Genomic DNA, 15,497 nt, shown 5'->3' with positions numbered 1-15,497 from the left:
TAGCAAAACACACAGGATACAAGGCACTACGACTGAGAAACAGACAATGATAACAAAAGACATCGGCTATTGGAAATAACACGCACACCATAACATAAAGTCTAACATACTTAAAAAATAAAAACTTTAACACATGTGCAGGGATGAGAGACTTTATAGATGACAAAAGAATCAAATAGAACTTATGGAAATGAAATATATAATTGAATTAACAACTCAAACATATGAAAACAACCGACAGTCTGGGGAAAATGTACTGAGACCTGCCACCTACTTTGAAATACGTAAAAATCAGACGTGAATGGATGGAGAGAGGAATGGATAGATTTGTGATAAACAGAGTATAGGAAAATGTTAATGGACAGAATTTAGATGCTGAGCACATAGGCATTTACCTTAAAACTCTTTTAACTTTTCTGTGTGCTTGAGAATTTTTATAATAATGTCACACACATAACCATACACACATACACACAAACTGATGAGGAGATTAGATACTTACAAAATAAATACCAAGACTTTTAATCCATGAATAAAGGAAGACTAACCCTCCAAACAACAACAAAAATACTTTTTAAAATGAAACAAAATATTTAAAATAACATGCTCTTATTTTAAAGCACTGAAGAGATGGCAAATGTATGAAATCATGAAGCCAAAATCTGAGTGAAAGTGGCAATGCGGAGATAAACGGAGGGCTGTGGTCACTTTAGTCCTGAGCACATGTCAGCCTAACAAGGTTGCGGTTGCTTTTCATGGCCTTGCAGGCTTCACGGGCCCAGAAAGGTGAAGCTCAAAGGGCTAGAACCTCATTATAAATGAAACAGAAACTCCATTCCTACCAGTACTCAACTGAGGAGAGTTGCCTCAGTGCTGAGTATGGCCCAAGGTGGGCAAGTAACAACCCCAAGTTGGCCTTAACATGGATTCGTTTAAACTCATATTACATGGGTGGTCCATAAGACTGGCTCCTGGCAGCAGCAGAAGCAAATGCTCTCTGTAGGAACACACTTTCATCCTATCTCTCAGAGAATTACCACAAATAATTTTTCAAGGAAAATAAGCAAATGATAGTTATATGTATACATATATATGTATATATGTATGTATATATATACGTAAACACACACAGACGAACAAAAAGCAAACAATCAAGCAACAAAAAGCCACCAGTTACAGAAGGAAACAAAGTACTATGTGGAAGTATCATCAGGGAAAAAGCCCTACAAAGCAGAAAACAGAAACAGACATATAAAAATGTCATTGCATTTATTGGATAAAAATAGAAACTATGATTATCATGTGTGACAATACAAAGGAAACTTGAAATCACAGACAGTGAATAAGAAAATATAAAGAATTACCCATCATATTTGAAGGAGAACCAAATAGAACTTTTAGGTGTAAGAATATAATTGAAACGAAATTCCCAACAAACAGTTCTATAAACAGATTTGACACAGGCTGAAAAGATACTGAATACAAAAGTAGTCCAGAAGAGATATCCCAGGATGCTGCACAGAGAGACAATGAGATGAAAACAGGAAAGGTGAACAAAGAGGTAAGAAGGACAGAGGGAGATTGTCTCACAATCAGAGTCCTAAAAGGAGAAGAAAGTGAAAGTGGAGTGTGGAGAATATTTAAAGAGATGAAGAGAACAGATGAAAAAGACATCAAACCATTGAAGCTCAGCAAATCCCAAGCAGACTAAACAGAAAGAAATTCCACCTTCATATCGGAGTGAAACTACAGTTCACAAAAACAAAGAGAAAGGTCTTTAAAAGAAACCTAGAAGAAAAAACAGATCTCTCTTTTGTTTGCTTGTTTTTTGCCTTGTAGCTTATGGCATCTTAGTTCCTGGACCAGGGATTCAATCTGGACCATAGCAGTGAAAATGCGAAGTCCTAACCACTGGACTGCCAGGGAATCACCCCAAACAGATCCCTATTAAAGAAGTGACAAATGTGGATAAAGAATAAGCTCCTACCATATAGCACAGGATATATATTCACTATCCTATGATAAACCATACTGGAAAAGAATCTGTGTGTGTGTGTGTGTGTGTGTGTGTGTGTGTGTGTAAATAACTGGATAACTTTGCTGTATAGCAGAAATGAACACAACATTGAAAAATCAAGTAAAAGTGTTAGTCACTCAGTCAAAAATGTACAGCTTTTTGAGACCCCAGGGACTGTAGCCTGCCAGATTCCTCTGTCCATGGAATTCTCCAGGTGAGAATACTGGAGTGGGTAGCCATTCCCTTCTCCAGGAGGTCTTCCTGACCCAGGGATTGAACCCGGGTTTTCCACACTGCAGCCACCAGAGAAGCCCCAAATCAACACATTCAAAATAAATTTTAAAAAAGAGATGGCAAATGGATTGACTGCTGACTACTTAATGGTATCAACAGGAGTCAGAAGAAGATGAAATGATACATTTATCCACCAAGAGAAAATAATGGCTGAGTTCTATACCAGCAAGAAATCAAGAATTTGGCAGATTAAAGAAGCTTCAAATAAAACAAAACTGAAAGACTGGCCACCAACAGACTTTCACTAAAAAAAAAAAATTCTAAAGGATATACTAGGCAGAAGGAAAATGAGCCTGGGAATAAAGATCTAAGAGAAAAGAAACAATGAAGAACAGAGGAAGTGGGATATACATGAGCAATATTTTGACTACAGAAAGTCACCACAAAAAACAACAAAAACAAAGACTTATGAGGTCAAAGTAAAAAATTAAAATGCTTTAGAAGAGCTATCAACTTTAGAGTGTGGTAGTTTAGGCAAGTAAACTATGATAAGTCTTAAAGTTCTAGGGTATCTGTGTATCCACTTAAAGAACATAAGAAGAAAGACTAATGGAGGAAGAATGGGATGTGAAAAATAAGAAAGAAAAAGAAACTTAAGATAGGCAAAAGAGGCCCCACAAAATAAGATGGGAGAAATAAATTCAATTATTTCATTAATAACAATAAGTACAGATAAACTAAAGTTCTAGTAAAATGACAAACATTGTGAGAATGGATTTTAAAAACCCAACGATATTCTGTTAACAAGTGACACATACAAAATATAAGGACAGAGAAAGGCTATAAATAAGTGAGTGAGAAAAGATACGTTGTGTAAATACTAACCAACCAACACAGACCTGAAGACAAGAAAGTATTACTACAGAAAAAGATCACTGCATAATGATAAAATGTCCAATTACATCTGGAAAAGACAGATAATTTAAACTTTTAGGTACTATTAAGTACCTTTTATTAAAAATAGCCTCAGTCCTAAATACAAGGTAAAGATGGACAAAACTAAAAAAAGAAATGAAGAAAAATCCACAGCCATCATGGGTGTAGAGAGAGAAACAGGATGGTTTCTGAGTGATCCTGAAAGTTCTCAAGCTTGCCTGGCAATGAATGCTTTACAATTTTCCAAATATTCACACAGATGACTTCATATAATGCCATAATAACCCCCCTTTCCCTCTATTCCTATATTGTACCCTCCCTCCATGGGTAACCACAAGTTTTTTCTCTGTATCTATGAGTCTGCCTCTTTTTTGCTTTATTCACTAGTTTGTTCTATTTTTTAGGTTCCACATATGATATAACACACAGTAATTGTTTTTATTCATCTGGTTTATCTCACTGGGCATAATGTCCTCCAAGTTCATCCATGTTGCTGTGAATGGAAAATTTTCATTCTTTTTTATGGCCTAGTAGTATTCTACTGTATATATATGTGACATTTTCTTCATCTATTCATCTGTGGATAGACATTTAGGTTGCTTCTGTATCTTGGCTATTGTAAAAATACTGCTATTAACATTGTGGTGCATCTTTTCGAGTTAGTGTTTTTCTTTTTTAAAGAGTATTTGGCAGGGGCCCTGATTCTGGGAAAGATTGAAGGCAGGGGGAGAAGGGGACAAGAGAGGATGAGATGGTTGGATGGCATCACCCACTCAATGGACAAGAATTTGAGCAGACTTCAGGGGATGGTGAAGGACAGGGAAGCCTGGTGAGCTGCAGTCTATGGGGTCACAAAGAGTCAGACATGACTTAGTGACTGAACTGAACTTTGGTTGTAGCATGGGAGAAGGCTGAGTCAAGGGTGACTGCAACGATTTTGGCCAGAGCAAGCAGAAGAATAAAGCTGTCATTTCCTGAGATGGGGCAGCAGCAGTCCAGCTCTGCACATGCTGTTTGAAAGGCTTATGATCTAGCTGAGTAGTGGCCGAATACTACAAGCCTAGAATTCAGGGGAGAGGACCAGGCAGGAGGCACCTGGGTCCTGTAGGTGACATGGAATGCCAGGAGCTTGGATTGGGGTCTCCGAGGAGTATAGATGGAAGGAGTTCCGAGGTCTCAGCTCTGATCTCTTCCAACATCTAGAGGCTGGGAAGAAGAGTGGGAACTAGCAAAGGAGACAGAAGTGGCCGGGGAGGCGGTGGGTGTGCTACTCTGGAAATCTAATGGAGAGACTGTTCGAGGAAGTGAAGCTGATTCCATAAGAGGAAATCAGATGGCCAAGAAGAATATGAAGAGATGCATGTGTACGGTTGTCAAGCACATTCAAAGCTAACTCCATACAACACAGGAGATTGGCAAGAGAGAGAATTCCATGTTGGGCAAGGATTCAGGGACAGGCACTCTGCTGAGAGCATCCACTATGTGGTCATTTCAGAGTCTGGAGAATGAGGCTGTAACCATGTTAAGATGTTATGTATGTAATATGTACCTGGAGAGATTCTACCCAGTCCCTTCAGGGGACATGGGGGAGGGTGTTCAGTGCAGCAGGAGGGTGGAAACAAAGGTCTCCTTCAGCGAGACTGGAGAAATAAACTGTGGTGAAAACAATGTAGGATATAGTGCTGCAGCAGGAAACAACAAACTAGATGTAAACAAAGCAACATGAACATATCCTTAAAAAAATAAAACACATCCTTTCAGGCTCAATACCATTTAAGAGAAACCTAAAATAATACCATGTACATATACTCCTAAGGACATATATTCAATTCATTAGACTTGGTGCCTCTAGAAGAGAGAAGAATGTGAATGGGGATGGCGGGGGCTAAACAAGAAAAGCAACATAACATAAAAAATGAATATGATTAACCAACTCTGCGTACCCCAGAGTTGCATAAATAAAGGTATTCCTCTTCCTCAAATTCCGTCAGACTCAAGAATTTGAAGGATACATGTCGGGGCTTAAGGCAACTATATTCTGAGTGTCTTACACCAGTGGGTTCGGCAACTCTTAGTTAACATGTATTCTTCTCTTATCCATTAATGATCCATTCCCGAGCCTCCTTTGCAAGCAAATGCATTTATATGACTACTTTCTGGTCAGTGTTGTATGGGACTTCTGAGAAGGCTAGTGAAAAGGGAAGAGGCATATGCCATTTTATCCTCCCCTTCTATTGCTGACTAGGAATGTGGACACAATGGCTGGTACCCTAGTAGCCATATGGGATCATGAGGTAACTTTAAGCCACATGCCTAGAAAGACAGAAGCTGGTATTCTGATCATCCATGAAGCTTGATGATCCTGATCATCCAATGCTTGATGCCCCACATCCAGTCTTCTTTTATGTGAGAGAGGAACATACTCTCAGCAATGTCTAAACCATTTCTATTTTGGATTTTTCTATTACATGGAGCAAATACTCTTCTAACTGATAAAGTAGGTTCCAAATAGATGTCATATTGGAGAGGATTTCATTTTTTTCCAAATCTGCTATTTCTTAGAAGAAAGTTTTCCTGAAAATTCTTTTAAAAATGCCCCCTGCTTATTCATTTATTTGGTGATTTTGTGACTTCAGAACATAGTTTTTATACATCTATTGAGATCTGTTTTAATTTTTAGGAATTTTTTCAATTATAGAAGAATCATATTAAATAAAGTACACAATGATCTGGACTAGACTTTGAGGTGAAGCAGAGGTTTGGCAGCAGGCCCAGACAGCACAGCCTCAGATTTCAGTGTAGAGTCGGAGATATTTTGTTGTATCCACGTTAGTTGGAAGTTACATAGAATGAATAGACATGACCTCAGGGTCAGGGGACTTTGCTGGTGGATAGCTGCCAATGATTTGATAGTGCAGACAGAGCTCTGATTTAGCACTCCCATGAATTCTATTACTAAGCATAGTATCTTGATGAATAGATGGACTTTAAGGACCAGAGGTAATCCAGTGGATTATACAACTCCTGACTGAACAGGAGGCACACTTTACTAATTGGCCATTTTTCTTCCTATTACTATTGTATCTTTGATTCCTTTGAGTTAGTCAAGGCCTTTTCCTGGATTAAGGCAACAGGAAAGAAGCATATTTAATCAGCGCTAGTGATCTGACAGGTCTTGTTAAATCAGGAAGCATTCAGAATTAAAAAGTTTGGTTGGACTTTCTCACTAGACCATTGTCCTAACTGTGTCAGGATCATCAGTGATCTTTGCTGTAAACAAATCTCTTTCTTTCCAGACTTAGAATTTGAGATCTCTTTTGGCTTAGCAATTCATACTCTCACAGATGTAACCTTATTTTAAAAATAATTTGCATATGTTACATTGTTACATGCCCACTATAGAAAATGAAACTTCACACAAGTAAAAACAAAATGCAAAGCAAAACCATTGCCAATTCCATCTACCTAAAGACAACAATTTTTAACCCCTTGGTATGTATCTTTTCAGACCCTCTTCTATATTGTGGTGTGTGTGTGTGTGTGTGTATGAATTTTAACCACGGGGCGATAAAATAAATCTTTTTTTTTTAGTTTTAGTTTAGTTGCTCAGTCGTGTCCAACTCTTTGCGACCCCATAAATCGCAGCACGCCAGGCCTCCCTGTCCATCACCAACTCCCGGAGTTTACTCAAACTCATGTCCATCAAGTCGGTGATGCCATCCAGCCATCTCATCCTCTGTCGTCCCCTTCTCCTCCTGCCCCCAATCCCTCCCAGCATCAGAGTCTTTTCCAATGAGTCAACTCTTCGCATCAGGTGGCCAAAGTATTGGAGTTTCAGCTTCAGCATCAGTCTTTCCAATGAACACCCAGGACTGATCTCCTTTAGGATGGACTGGTTGGATCTCCTTGCAGTCCAAGGGACTCTCAAGAGTCTTCTCCAACACCACAGTTCAAAAGCATCAATTTTTCGGCACTCAGCTTTCTTCCCAGTCCAACTCTCACATCCATACATGACCACTGGAAAAACCATAGCCTTGACTGGATGGACCTTTGTTGGCAAAGTAATGTCTCTGCTTTTTAATATGCTATCTAGATTGGTCATAACTTTCCTTCCAAGGAGTAAGCGTCATTTAATTTCATGGTTGCAATCACCATCTGCAGTGATTTTGGAGCCCCCAAAAATAAAGTCTGACACTGTTTCCACTGTTTCCCCATTTATTTCCCATGAAGTGATGGGACCAGATGCCATGATCTTAGTTTTCTGAATGTTGAGCTTTAAGCCAACTTTTTCACTCTCCTCTTTCACTTTCATCAAGAGGCTTTTTAGTTCCTCTTCATTTTCTGCTTAGTAAGTATAAAAGCAGTAATTAATGAAATAGAAAGGAAAACCCAGTAGATTTAATTGGTATAGCCAAAGATTTATCAAGACTTATTTTTGAAAAGATCAATAAAATAGATCTTTGTTGGCCTCTTCTAGGGAAAAAAGAGAAAAACACACAAATGAACACCATTTGAGATAAGAACAGGAAGGTAACTAGACAGATGGAGGAGATTAAAAATTTAAGAGAACACGGTATTTGTAAATGTGTAAGGATGCTACGAAAAGGCTCCCGGGAAAATGCTTCCTAACTGGTAGATGCAGGAGGACTCAGTCTACTAACAACAAGGAACCTGTCCCATTCAATTTGGTCACATTCATCCTAAGATCATCCATCCTAAGACCTAAGAGCTGACCCATTGGAAAAGACCCTGATGCTGGGAAAGATTGAGGGCAGGAGGAGAAGGGGGCGACAGAGGACGAGATGGTTGGATGGCATCATGAACTGAATGGACACGAGTTTGAGCAAACTCCAGGAGATGGTGAAAGACAGGCAAGCCAAGCATGCTGTAATCCACGGGGTCACAAAGAGTCAGACGTGACCGAGTGACTGAACAGCAGCAAAATCCTAAGGCCAAGGTCCCAGGTGTCGCCCTGGGTGGGTGGGTGACGCACAGAGAAGGCGAGGACCATGGGAGGAAGGCCAAAGATCAGGGACAGTTTGACCACGTAGAGTGTGTTCTTTATGTGCAATTAATTAGATGGACCTTTACAGGCTCTTTAAATCCTCATTCTGTATGACACTGAAACCCCATCTTCAACAACCTAAAAAGGCGAAAGAAATTAGCCAAAGAAATTACAGACTGAACTCCTGAATCATTTGCAGCCATGTTTTTTTTTATTCCAAACATGTATTTTTGTAAACCTGCATTTCCCAAACAGTGCAAGTGAATTAGAAGTGACTGCATATACTTGAATACATGTGACTTTGTGAAGAGGAACATTCCTCCCACAAAAATTCCTCAACAGAAACATGGATGCATCAGTCAAGTCTAGAAGTGAACTAGCGTGGGTGCCTGCCATGCAATTAATCACTCTTAAAGCTTTTAAACTCACTCTGCCAGTCACACATTAGAATTTGAAAAAAAAAAAAATAAACACCTTAACACAGGCTGAACCCTAGATCATTGTGCTACAAAGCATTGCATCACATAGGATATTTGGTCATTATCCCCCTCACATGCTGAAAATCAGAAGACATTCTAGAAGATTCATTCTGACCCTACTGCCACTGTATCCTAACCCTTCAGCCATTCTTTGCTTCAAAACATATTCTCTGGTGTGGAGAAACAAATCATGGACTAAAACCCTGCATACTTGGAACATTTCTAAGGGACAGTGGTTTTCTGCCTTTAATTTGCTAAAGGGCCATTTCCCCCAAATGCCAATCCTTTATTCTGCCTCTACACTTCAGGAAGTCTGAATCAGGTGTAGGTTTCAACAGATGTAGGTTTACATGTAACCCATGCACAACGGCACTCCCCTGCCATGATGACTTATCCAAAAATAAAAGTAGAGTAAGCTTTCTAAAAATGACTTTGCTATGGTTCCACAGTTTGTGTATCAGCACCCATCTCAACCACCTAAGGGATTTGCTACATGTTCACAATGAAAACACGTTCCAGAAGTTTCTAGGAGGCCTGCTGGTTTTGTTTGGAATCTCCTTGCCTCTGGCTCCAGGGCTAAAGGCTACGTATGACTTGGTAAAGGAGAACTTTCTACTGGATTTTCTACAAAGCTTAACCAACTTCAGAATGCTGATGGCTTGGTGATGCTGATGTCATTTTTCTGAAGAATTGACTGACAATGCCTCAGTGACCTCAGTAGCAAGTGATTCTGGACACATGCCTGTCAGTCACCATAAAACCACCGGACCCATTCGCTCCTTCCAGTGAGCCTTCATTCCTGAACCTCATGGACACTTTGTGATGGGTTCAGGGCTCACTTAGGGGGTGTTCCAAATTCCTTAGTCCATGTAAACTGAGCATAAGTGAATCATTCTTGACAAGGAGGCATTCTCTCAATTTCTACAAAGGTCCTTTTTTCATGTTTAAAAAGCGTCTCAATCCTTGAGAGAGCTGATGACTGTGAATACACAGTCAAAAGCTGAAGCTGAAAATGCTATGCAAGAGAATACCAGATAGCATTCCACAGTGAACCCACAGAGGCAGGAAAGATAGAAATTGGAAGGCGCTGTGGAATCTTAAAAGAACCTTCTGGAGAAGGAACAAAGACACACCAACCCATTCTGTCTGCTTCCCTCAAGAGCTTACTGATAGCTTATGAACTGGATGGAGCTGGTGAACTGGCCAAGCCGAGAGTGCTGCTGACCTGCTCAACTTCCCTCTCTATGTCTGTGCTAACTGGTCAACTCTCCACTCCCTGCAGCCTGCCTGTTACTCAGCATCAGGAGATAAGTAGAGGTACCCCCTGCCCCAGACTGGCTGCCTGCATTTCCTCCAGCAGATGCCAAGCATGATTTTCTTAAAGACTGCCCTATTTAGTCTTAGTAACTTCTGGGGTATGTGCTCACTCCTGAGTGTCTACCACTCAGAAGCACATGGATCCTAGCTCTGACACTGGTTATGGAGTCTGCCCTTCCCCCACTGAGGCTGCAGAACTGTGGGCCTGCCAGTTATCCTGCTACACTCTCACCAATGCGTCTGCACCCCTTGCAGGAGGCTGTGAGTGCCCATTAATGCATTTAGTCAAAGTCACGGATGGAGTTGTCCCAGGTCTACCACCTGAGAATTCCAAAAGGTGAAAGTGAAAGTCGTTCAGTCATATCTGACTCTTTGCAACCCCATGGACTATATAGTCCATGGAATTCTCCAGGCCAGAATACTGGAGGGGTAGGCATTTCCTTCTCCAGGAGATCTTCCCAACCCAGGGATCAAACCCAAGTCTCCCACATTGTAGGCAGATATTTTACCCACTGAACTACCGGGAAAGCCCAAGAATACTGGAGTGGGTAGCCTATCCCTTCTCCAGTGGATCTTCCCGAACCAGGAATTAAACCAGGGTCTCCTGCATTGCAGGCAGATTCTTTACCAGCTGAGCCACCAGGGAAGTCCTAAATGATTTATTAAAGGACACCACGAAACAAGCAAGAGTCTGTCCAAGGAGAGCTGCAAATGAGGTTTTGTAAAGGACTCCATGCTCTATGCTCTACTGTGGGAAGATCTGTCTCCCCTGGGGCAAAGTGTGCGATGGTATTCCCAGGGGAGCCCCCAGCACTCAGCACAGTGCCTCAGGCACAGCTGGGGTCCACACATATCTGTCCTAGGTGAACTCTCAGTGAGAACTGGTTTCTTTGCCTGCATCTGCCTGTTGTTACCTCAGGGCCTCCACCCCTCAGTGAGAGGCTGTATCTTTAACTTCCTTCTAAGACCAGCCTAGTTCATGCCTTTGGCCCTCTGGCTTCTGTCTACTCCCATGGTCACTGGGAAGGGAAGCATGATGCATTCCGTATCTTCCTGTATCAGAGTCAAGGGCATAAAAAACAAACACGTGCGTGCTCCATGCCAGGTTCACAACCGCCCAGCACTCTCATTTTGCCAAAACTTTAGGTATCTTTGCAAGGACTGGCCAAGTATGTGTATAGAAAAACCTGTCTCCCCTGCAGTTGAGTTCTGTGTCTTTTCAACAACACTCACAGGCCCCTTACATGTTAGCCTCCAGTCAACAAGGCCCTAGGTCAGAGATGCCTGGTCTTGTTTCTTGTTTCATTCGCGTCTGATGCCATTTGTTTGTACCTGCGGCTTGAGCAGGCTGTGATAAGTCACCGAGGACTCTGTCAGACCCTGTTCTTAGACACCTTTTCCTTCATATCAGATGGTTTTCCAGCAGTGGCAACAGCAGCCAGGGCTGCTCACCGTTACTGAGTGTTCACCACAGGCCAGGTGCAGTGCTCAACATGCTACCTCCACCCTCTCCTTGCCCTTTCAGGGAACCACACCACACTCAAACCTGGACAGCACTGTGAAATAAACACTCTGGTAATAAACACTGTCAGGCAGACAGCCTGCACAGTGAAGGCCATAACTCGGCCTTCAGCCCTGCAGGGGATAGGTGATGACATCAGTGCTATGCCCACAGCCCTTTACATCATTTCTGTGTGCCTCCCAGGTTGGGGTGCGGCTCTCTTTTTGAGGACTGTTCCTGAGCTATGGGGGTCTTTTGTCAGCATGAAGTGAAAAAATGTTTACACATCCCCTGGGTGCAAGACTCTGAAAGCTCAGCTCCCTTGCCGCGGGTTGGTACAACTCTGAGGCATAAGTTACCCTCCAGAGCCCCTGCTGCAGGGTTAGGCTGAAGCCCCCCTGCACAGGATGTGCCCTGAAATGACTTCCTTACGTGGCTTCCTGCCCTTTCCTGTCCTGCTTCCCTCGTGTCTTTACTGGCGTGCCCTGGGGAAACTTCCTTCCTAAGTTACTGTGTGAAAATCCTCGTCTCAGGGTCCACTTCTTAAGAATCCCACCTAAGATGCAATTTTTTAAAAAAAGACAGGTTGAATGGTCATCTCTGGGAAGGACTCTGCAATTACCATTAGCTGGGACAGCAAGAGTGCTGGGGACGACGGAGACCTCTGATTCAAATTACCGTGAAAAGGCAACACATCACAGCATTCAGACACAAGTCTCTGCTTGACGGCCACTGATTTAGTCCTGGTGGTATGTGGACTCTGATGCACTTTGTCCAGGATGAGATGCCATTCTGAGGTTTACCAGATAACCAACTGGCACTGCTCCAATCTTTCATGTCTTAATCCAAGTGAAAGGAGGGTGAAATGCCTGCTCTATAAGGTGATGGAGAACAGGCCTCAGGAATCAGGTTTTTCCATCCAAATTCCTGTTGGGACTCTTCCAATGAAAGGTACAGATGAAAAAACACTCTTGGTTCCTTAGCACATTACTTCACACTTGACTCCAGGCAACAAAGACGTGAAATGTCTTCGCGGTCAACCCCAACTGCAGTTGATATATAGCACCACCTGCTTGATGGATTCATCACACGAGGTTTCTTCAGATGATTTCATCTGCAAGTCCTTTTTTTAACAGCAAGCTCCATTCCAAAGTACAACAAGATCTTTTTCCTTTAACATTTGTATGAATGTACATGTATTTCCAAGATTTCAGGCCAGATATCAGTGCTTGAGTGAACTATATAATCATTTAATAGAAATAATAAAACATCGATACAAATATAAAGACATAATCAGTATAAAAGGCTTATATTTATAAAAATACTTTTAGGTTAACAGTTTTCCCCTGAGGGTTGACCACACTTGTTGCATCCATAAATATCCCCCAGCTCTGCAGCCAGCTTTCCAAAGTTCGGAGTTCAACTGGAAAAGGAGATGGTGTTGGTTCCAGTCAGGCAACCTGGCCAAAGTGGCTGCCGCAGGTTGCCAGCTGGGCTTGAGAGAATGAGGACAAGAACAGCATCGTGGGGCCTCCGAAAAATCTGGAGAAGATTCTTTCTTCCAAATATGGAAGATACAAAGATCGGGACGACAGGCGAACGATTGGGCCACGTCACGGGGTGGGGTAGCGGGTCACTGGTTTTTCTGGACCCAGTCCCAACTGTCTTCATTCTCTTTCCGGTTCTTCTCAGCTTCAATAATTTCTTTGTACCTTCTGCGAAAGAAGCCCATCTGAAAGGCAGAAAGAGGAGAGACTGGGTTAGAGATGCTGGAGAATCAACTGCTTTGGTTCCAAAGCTGCCTGGCCCGGGAGCAGGCATGATCTACTTACAGTGCTGGGAAGGCCTGGAAAACTCCTCAGACCAGGCTGATTTAGAAGAAATGTTACATGGAGCCACTCTTCAAAATGCATGGACTCCCTGAAGGCTTTCTTAGGAAAAGCTGTTTGTTCCTTGCAATGCACTTCTGGGGGAGTGTTGCCCAAACTCTGTGCTGGGGAACACTAGTTACTGAGCTATTCATAGGTTGTTTGGGAGTAAAGAGGTTCTGTGGTCAAATAAATTTTGGAGACGATGTATTCTTTAAGAGATTTGTAATGTACAGGAGAACAGCAGAGGATCAAATTAACCCTTTTAGGAAAGGATTGAGACAGCAGTCAGGGACTTGGTATTTCTCAAGCTTATTTAACTTTTGATAAATCCGTTAATATCCTGTGAGACACTAGCCATGGTGGAACAATTTGATAAATACTGCTCTCATACAGTAGGCATTTAAAAGTGTGCTCAGGTCTGCATCCTACCTTGCTGTCCTCTAGATCCTTCTCTCCAATCTGTGACCCTAGTGGGCTGCTGTGCACACAACTGGCAGTGTGTGTCTCCTTCCTGAACCATGATGGGAGTTTCCTTAGCTTAGTTCTGAAAAGATCTTTCCTTCCAATGTTTATGGCTTTTCACATAAGGCAAGATGGGCACTATTGCCACAGAACAGTGACCTTCTGTAGTCCAAAGCTGACCTTCTCCCCACACTCAGGAACACCTGGCATCTCTTGTTCTATGCTCCCCAGTGTTCGTGGCCTGTTTCTGAGGTCAGACATCCTCCTGTATCTGCCTTTAAACATGACTGATGGGACTGGGTGTACAAATACCCCAGCTCCCTCTCTCCTTGGGTGCAAAACCCTGAGGTATGTGCTCCATGGAAGTTGCCTGCAGTGGTAACCAGCTTGATAACATCCTTTATTAGCTTCCTTCCCTGCCCTCTCCCTCTCCTGGCCCCCCATCTGTGTTCCCTAAGATTGTCTTCCAAATAAATAACTGCCCCCAAATCCTCATTTTGATCTCCTTGAGTAGGGGAAATGAAACAGACATGCACTCTTGGCTCACTGCTGGGAGGCTGCACTGCAGGTTTTTGCTATCACACTGTCACTGGCATATAATTCTCACAGTCATATTTGAAGACCTTTGAGACTAGTAATCTCTGCAGTCTGCTGCCAATGGGGGATGTACACACCAAATTTGCCCTAAACAAATTGTTAAGCAAACCCACACTCGCGAGCACATTTAACTCCTTTGTGCATCTGTCATCACACTTCTTCACCGTGAACCCAGCATCCACTGACTCACTGCATCTTCCTCCTACTCACTGAAAGAGGCTTATGGCCCAGCTGAAGATGAGGACTGTTAAGAGAGCTGCCAAGACAGCACTGGTCACCTCCACCCACATGGCCAAGGAAGTCCTGAGAGCTCCCTTTGAGAGCAGCCGGCAAAGTAGTGCAGACTGATGACCAGGGGGGAGTGGAAGCTTTCACAGAAGAGCTGGCAAGGGTCTTGTGTTCTGAGTTTTGGTCCTCAAGGTCCATTCTGCAGACAGACATTGAGTTCCCTTATCTTCCCAGCATCAGACCACATCTGTCAGAACCCCACTTCCTGACACCCCCACACATACACTTTTCTCTCCTCAAATCTCTACCACCTTCTTCCTTTTGCAAGGGAATGTAGAAAGGAGTCTTGGCCTGAGTGTTCTGGAGAATCAGAAAAAGATCGTTGTTGTCATTCTCTAAGCATAGCCACAGGAGGCCAGCAAAACAACCAAAGACTTTGTAGAAATGTCTCTCAAGAAGTTACTGCTTGATATCTCCTTCTTGAAAGATAAAGATGTGGTTAACAGAGCAAGTATGTCATGCACATCTTCTGAACTGAGGAGAACATATGGTAGAAAGAAAGCTGGATGTTACATGAGAATAAGATTTTTTAGCACAGGATTCTGCCTGCAGATAGCATGATGTTTCAGTGATCTTAGGTTACTCACATTAAGTCCAAAGATGTAACATATCTCCACAGTGGCACCAATCAAGCAGAGCTTTAGCTGTCTTCTGCTCTCTTATTATCTTTCACATTTAGGATTCCTAAGGATTTGTGCTTTTTATCTCCAGAGCTTAGCATCTCACTTCTGCTTAGCGCCAATGATAAATGCAAAAATGCCCTGTACCGTGGCTCTGCAACAAGCACTAT

The 15,497-nt window shown here is 42.4% G+C and overlaps 1 protein-coding gene across 1 annotated transcript in view; it reads right to left on the bottom strand.

Moving 5' to 3' along the window:
* Positions 1-8,381: 8,381 nt before the first annotated feature.
* ITGA9 (integrin subunit alpha 9) overlaps positions 8,382-15,497 on the bottom strand; it is a 362,863-nt gene continuing 355,747 nt past the window's right edge. Inside the window, exon 28 of the mRNA XM_061127757.1 lies at positions 8,382-13,221. Coding sequence (XP_060983740.1) covers positions 13,123-13,221 — 99 coding nt within the window. The 3' untranslated portion in view covers positions 8,382-13,122. The remainder of the gene's footprint in view (positions 13,222-15,497) is intronic.

The sequence above is a fragment of the Dama dama genome, chromosome 24 (genome assembly GCF_033118175.1).
Source record: "Dama dama isolate Ldn47 chromosome 24, ASM3311817v1, whole genome shotgun sequence".
Lineage (NCBI taxonomy): Eukaryota > Metazoa > Chordata > Mammalia > Artiodactyla > Cervidae > Dama > Dama dama.
Note: the sequence above shows the minus strand (reverse complement) of the source record. Positions and strands in the feature narration are given on the sequence as shown.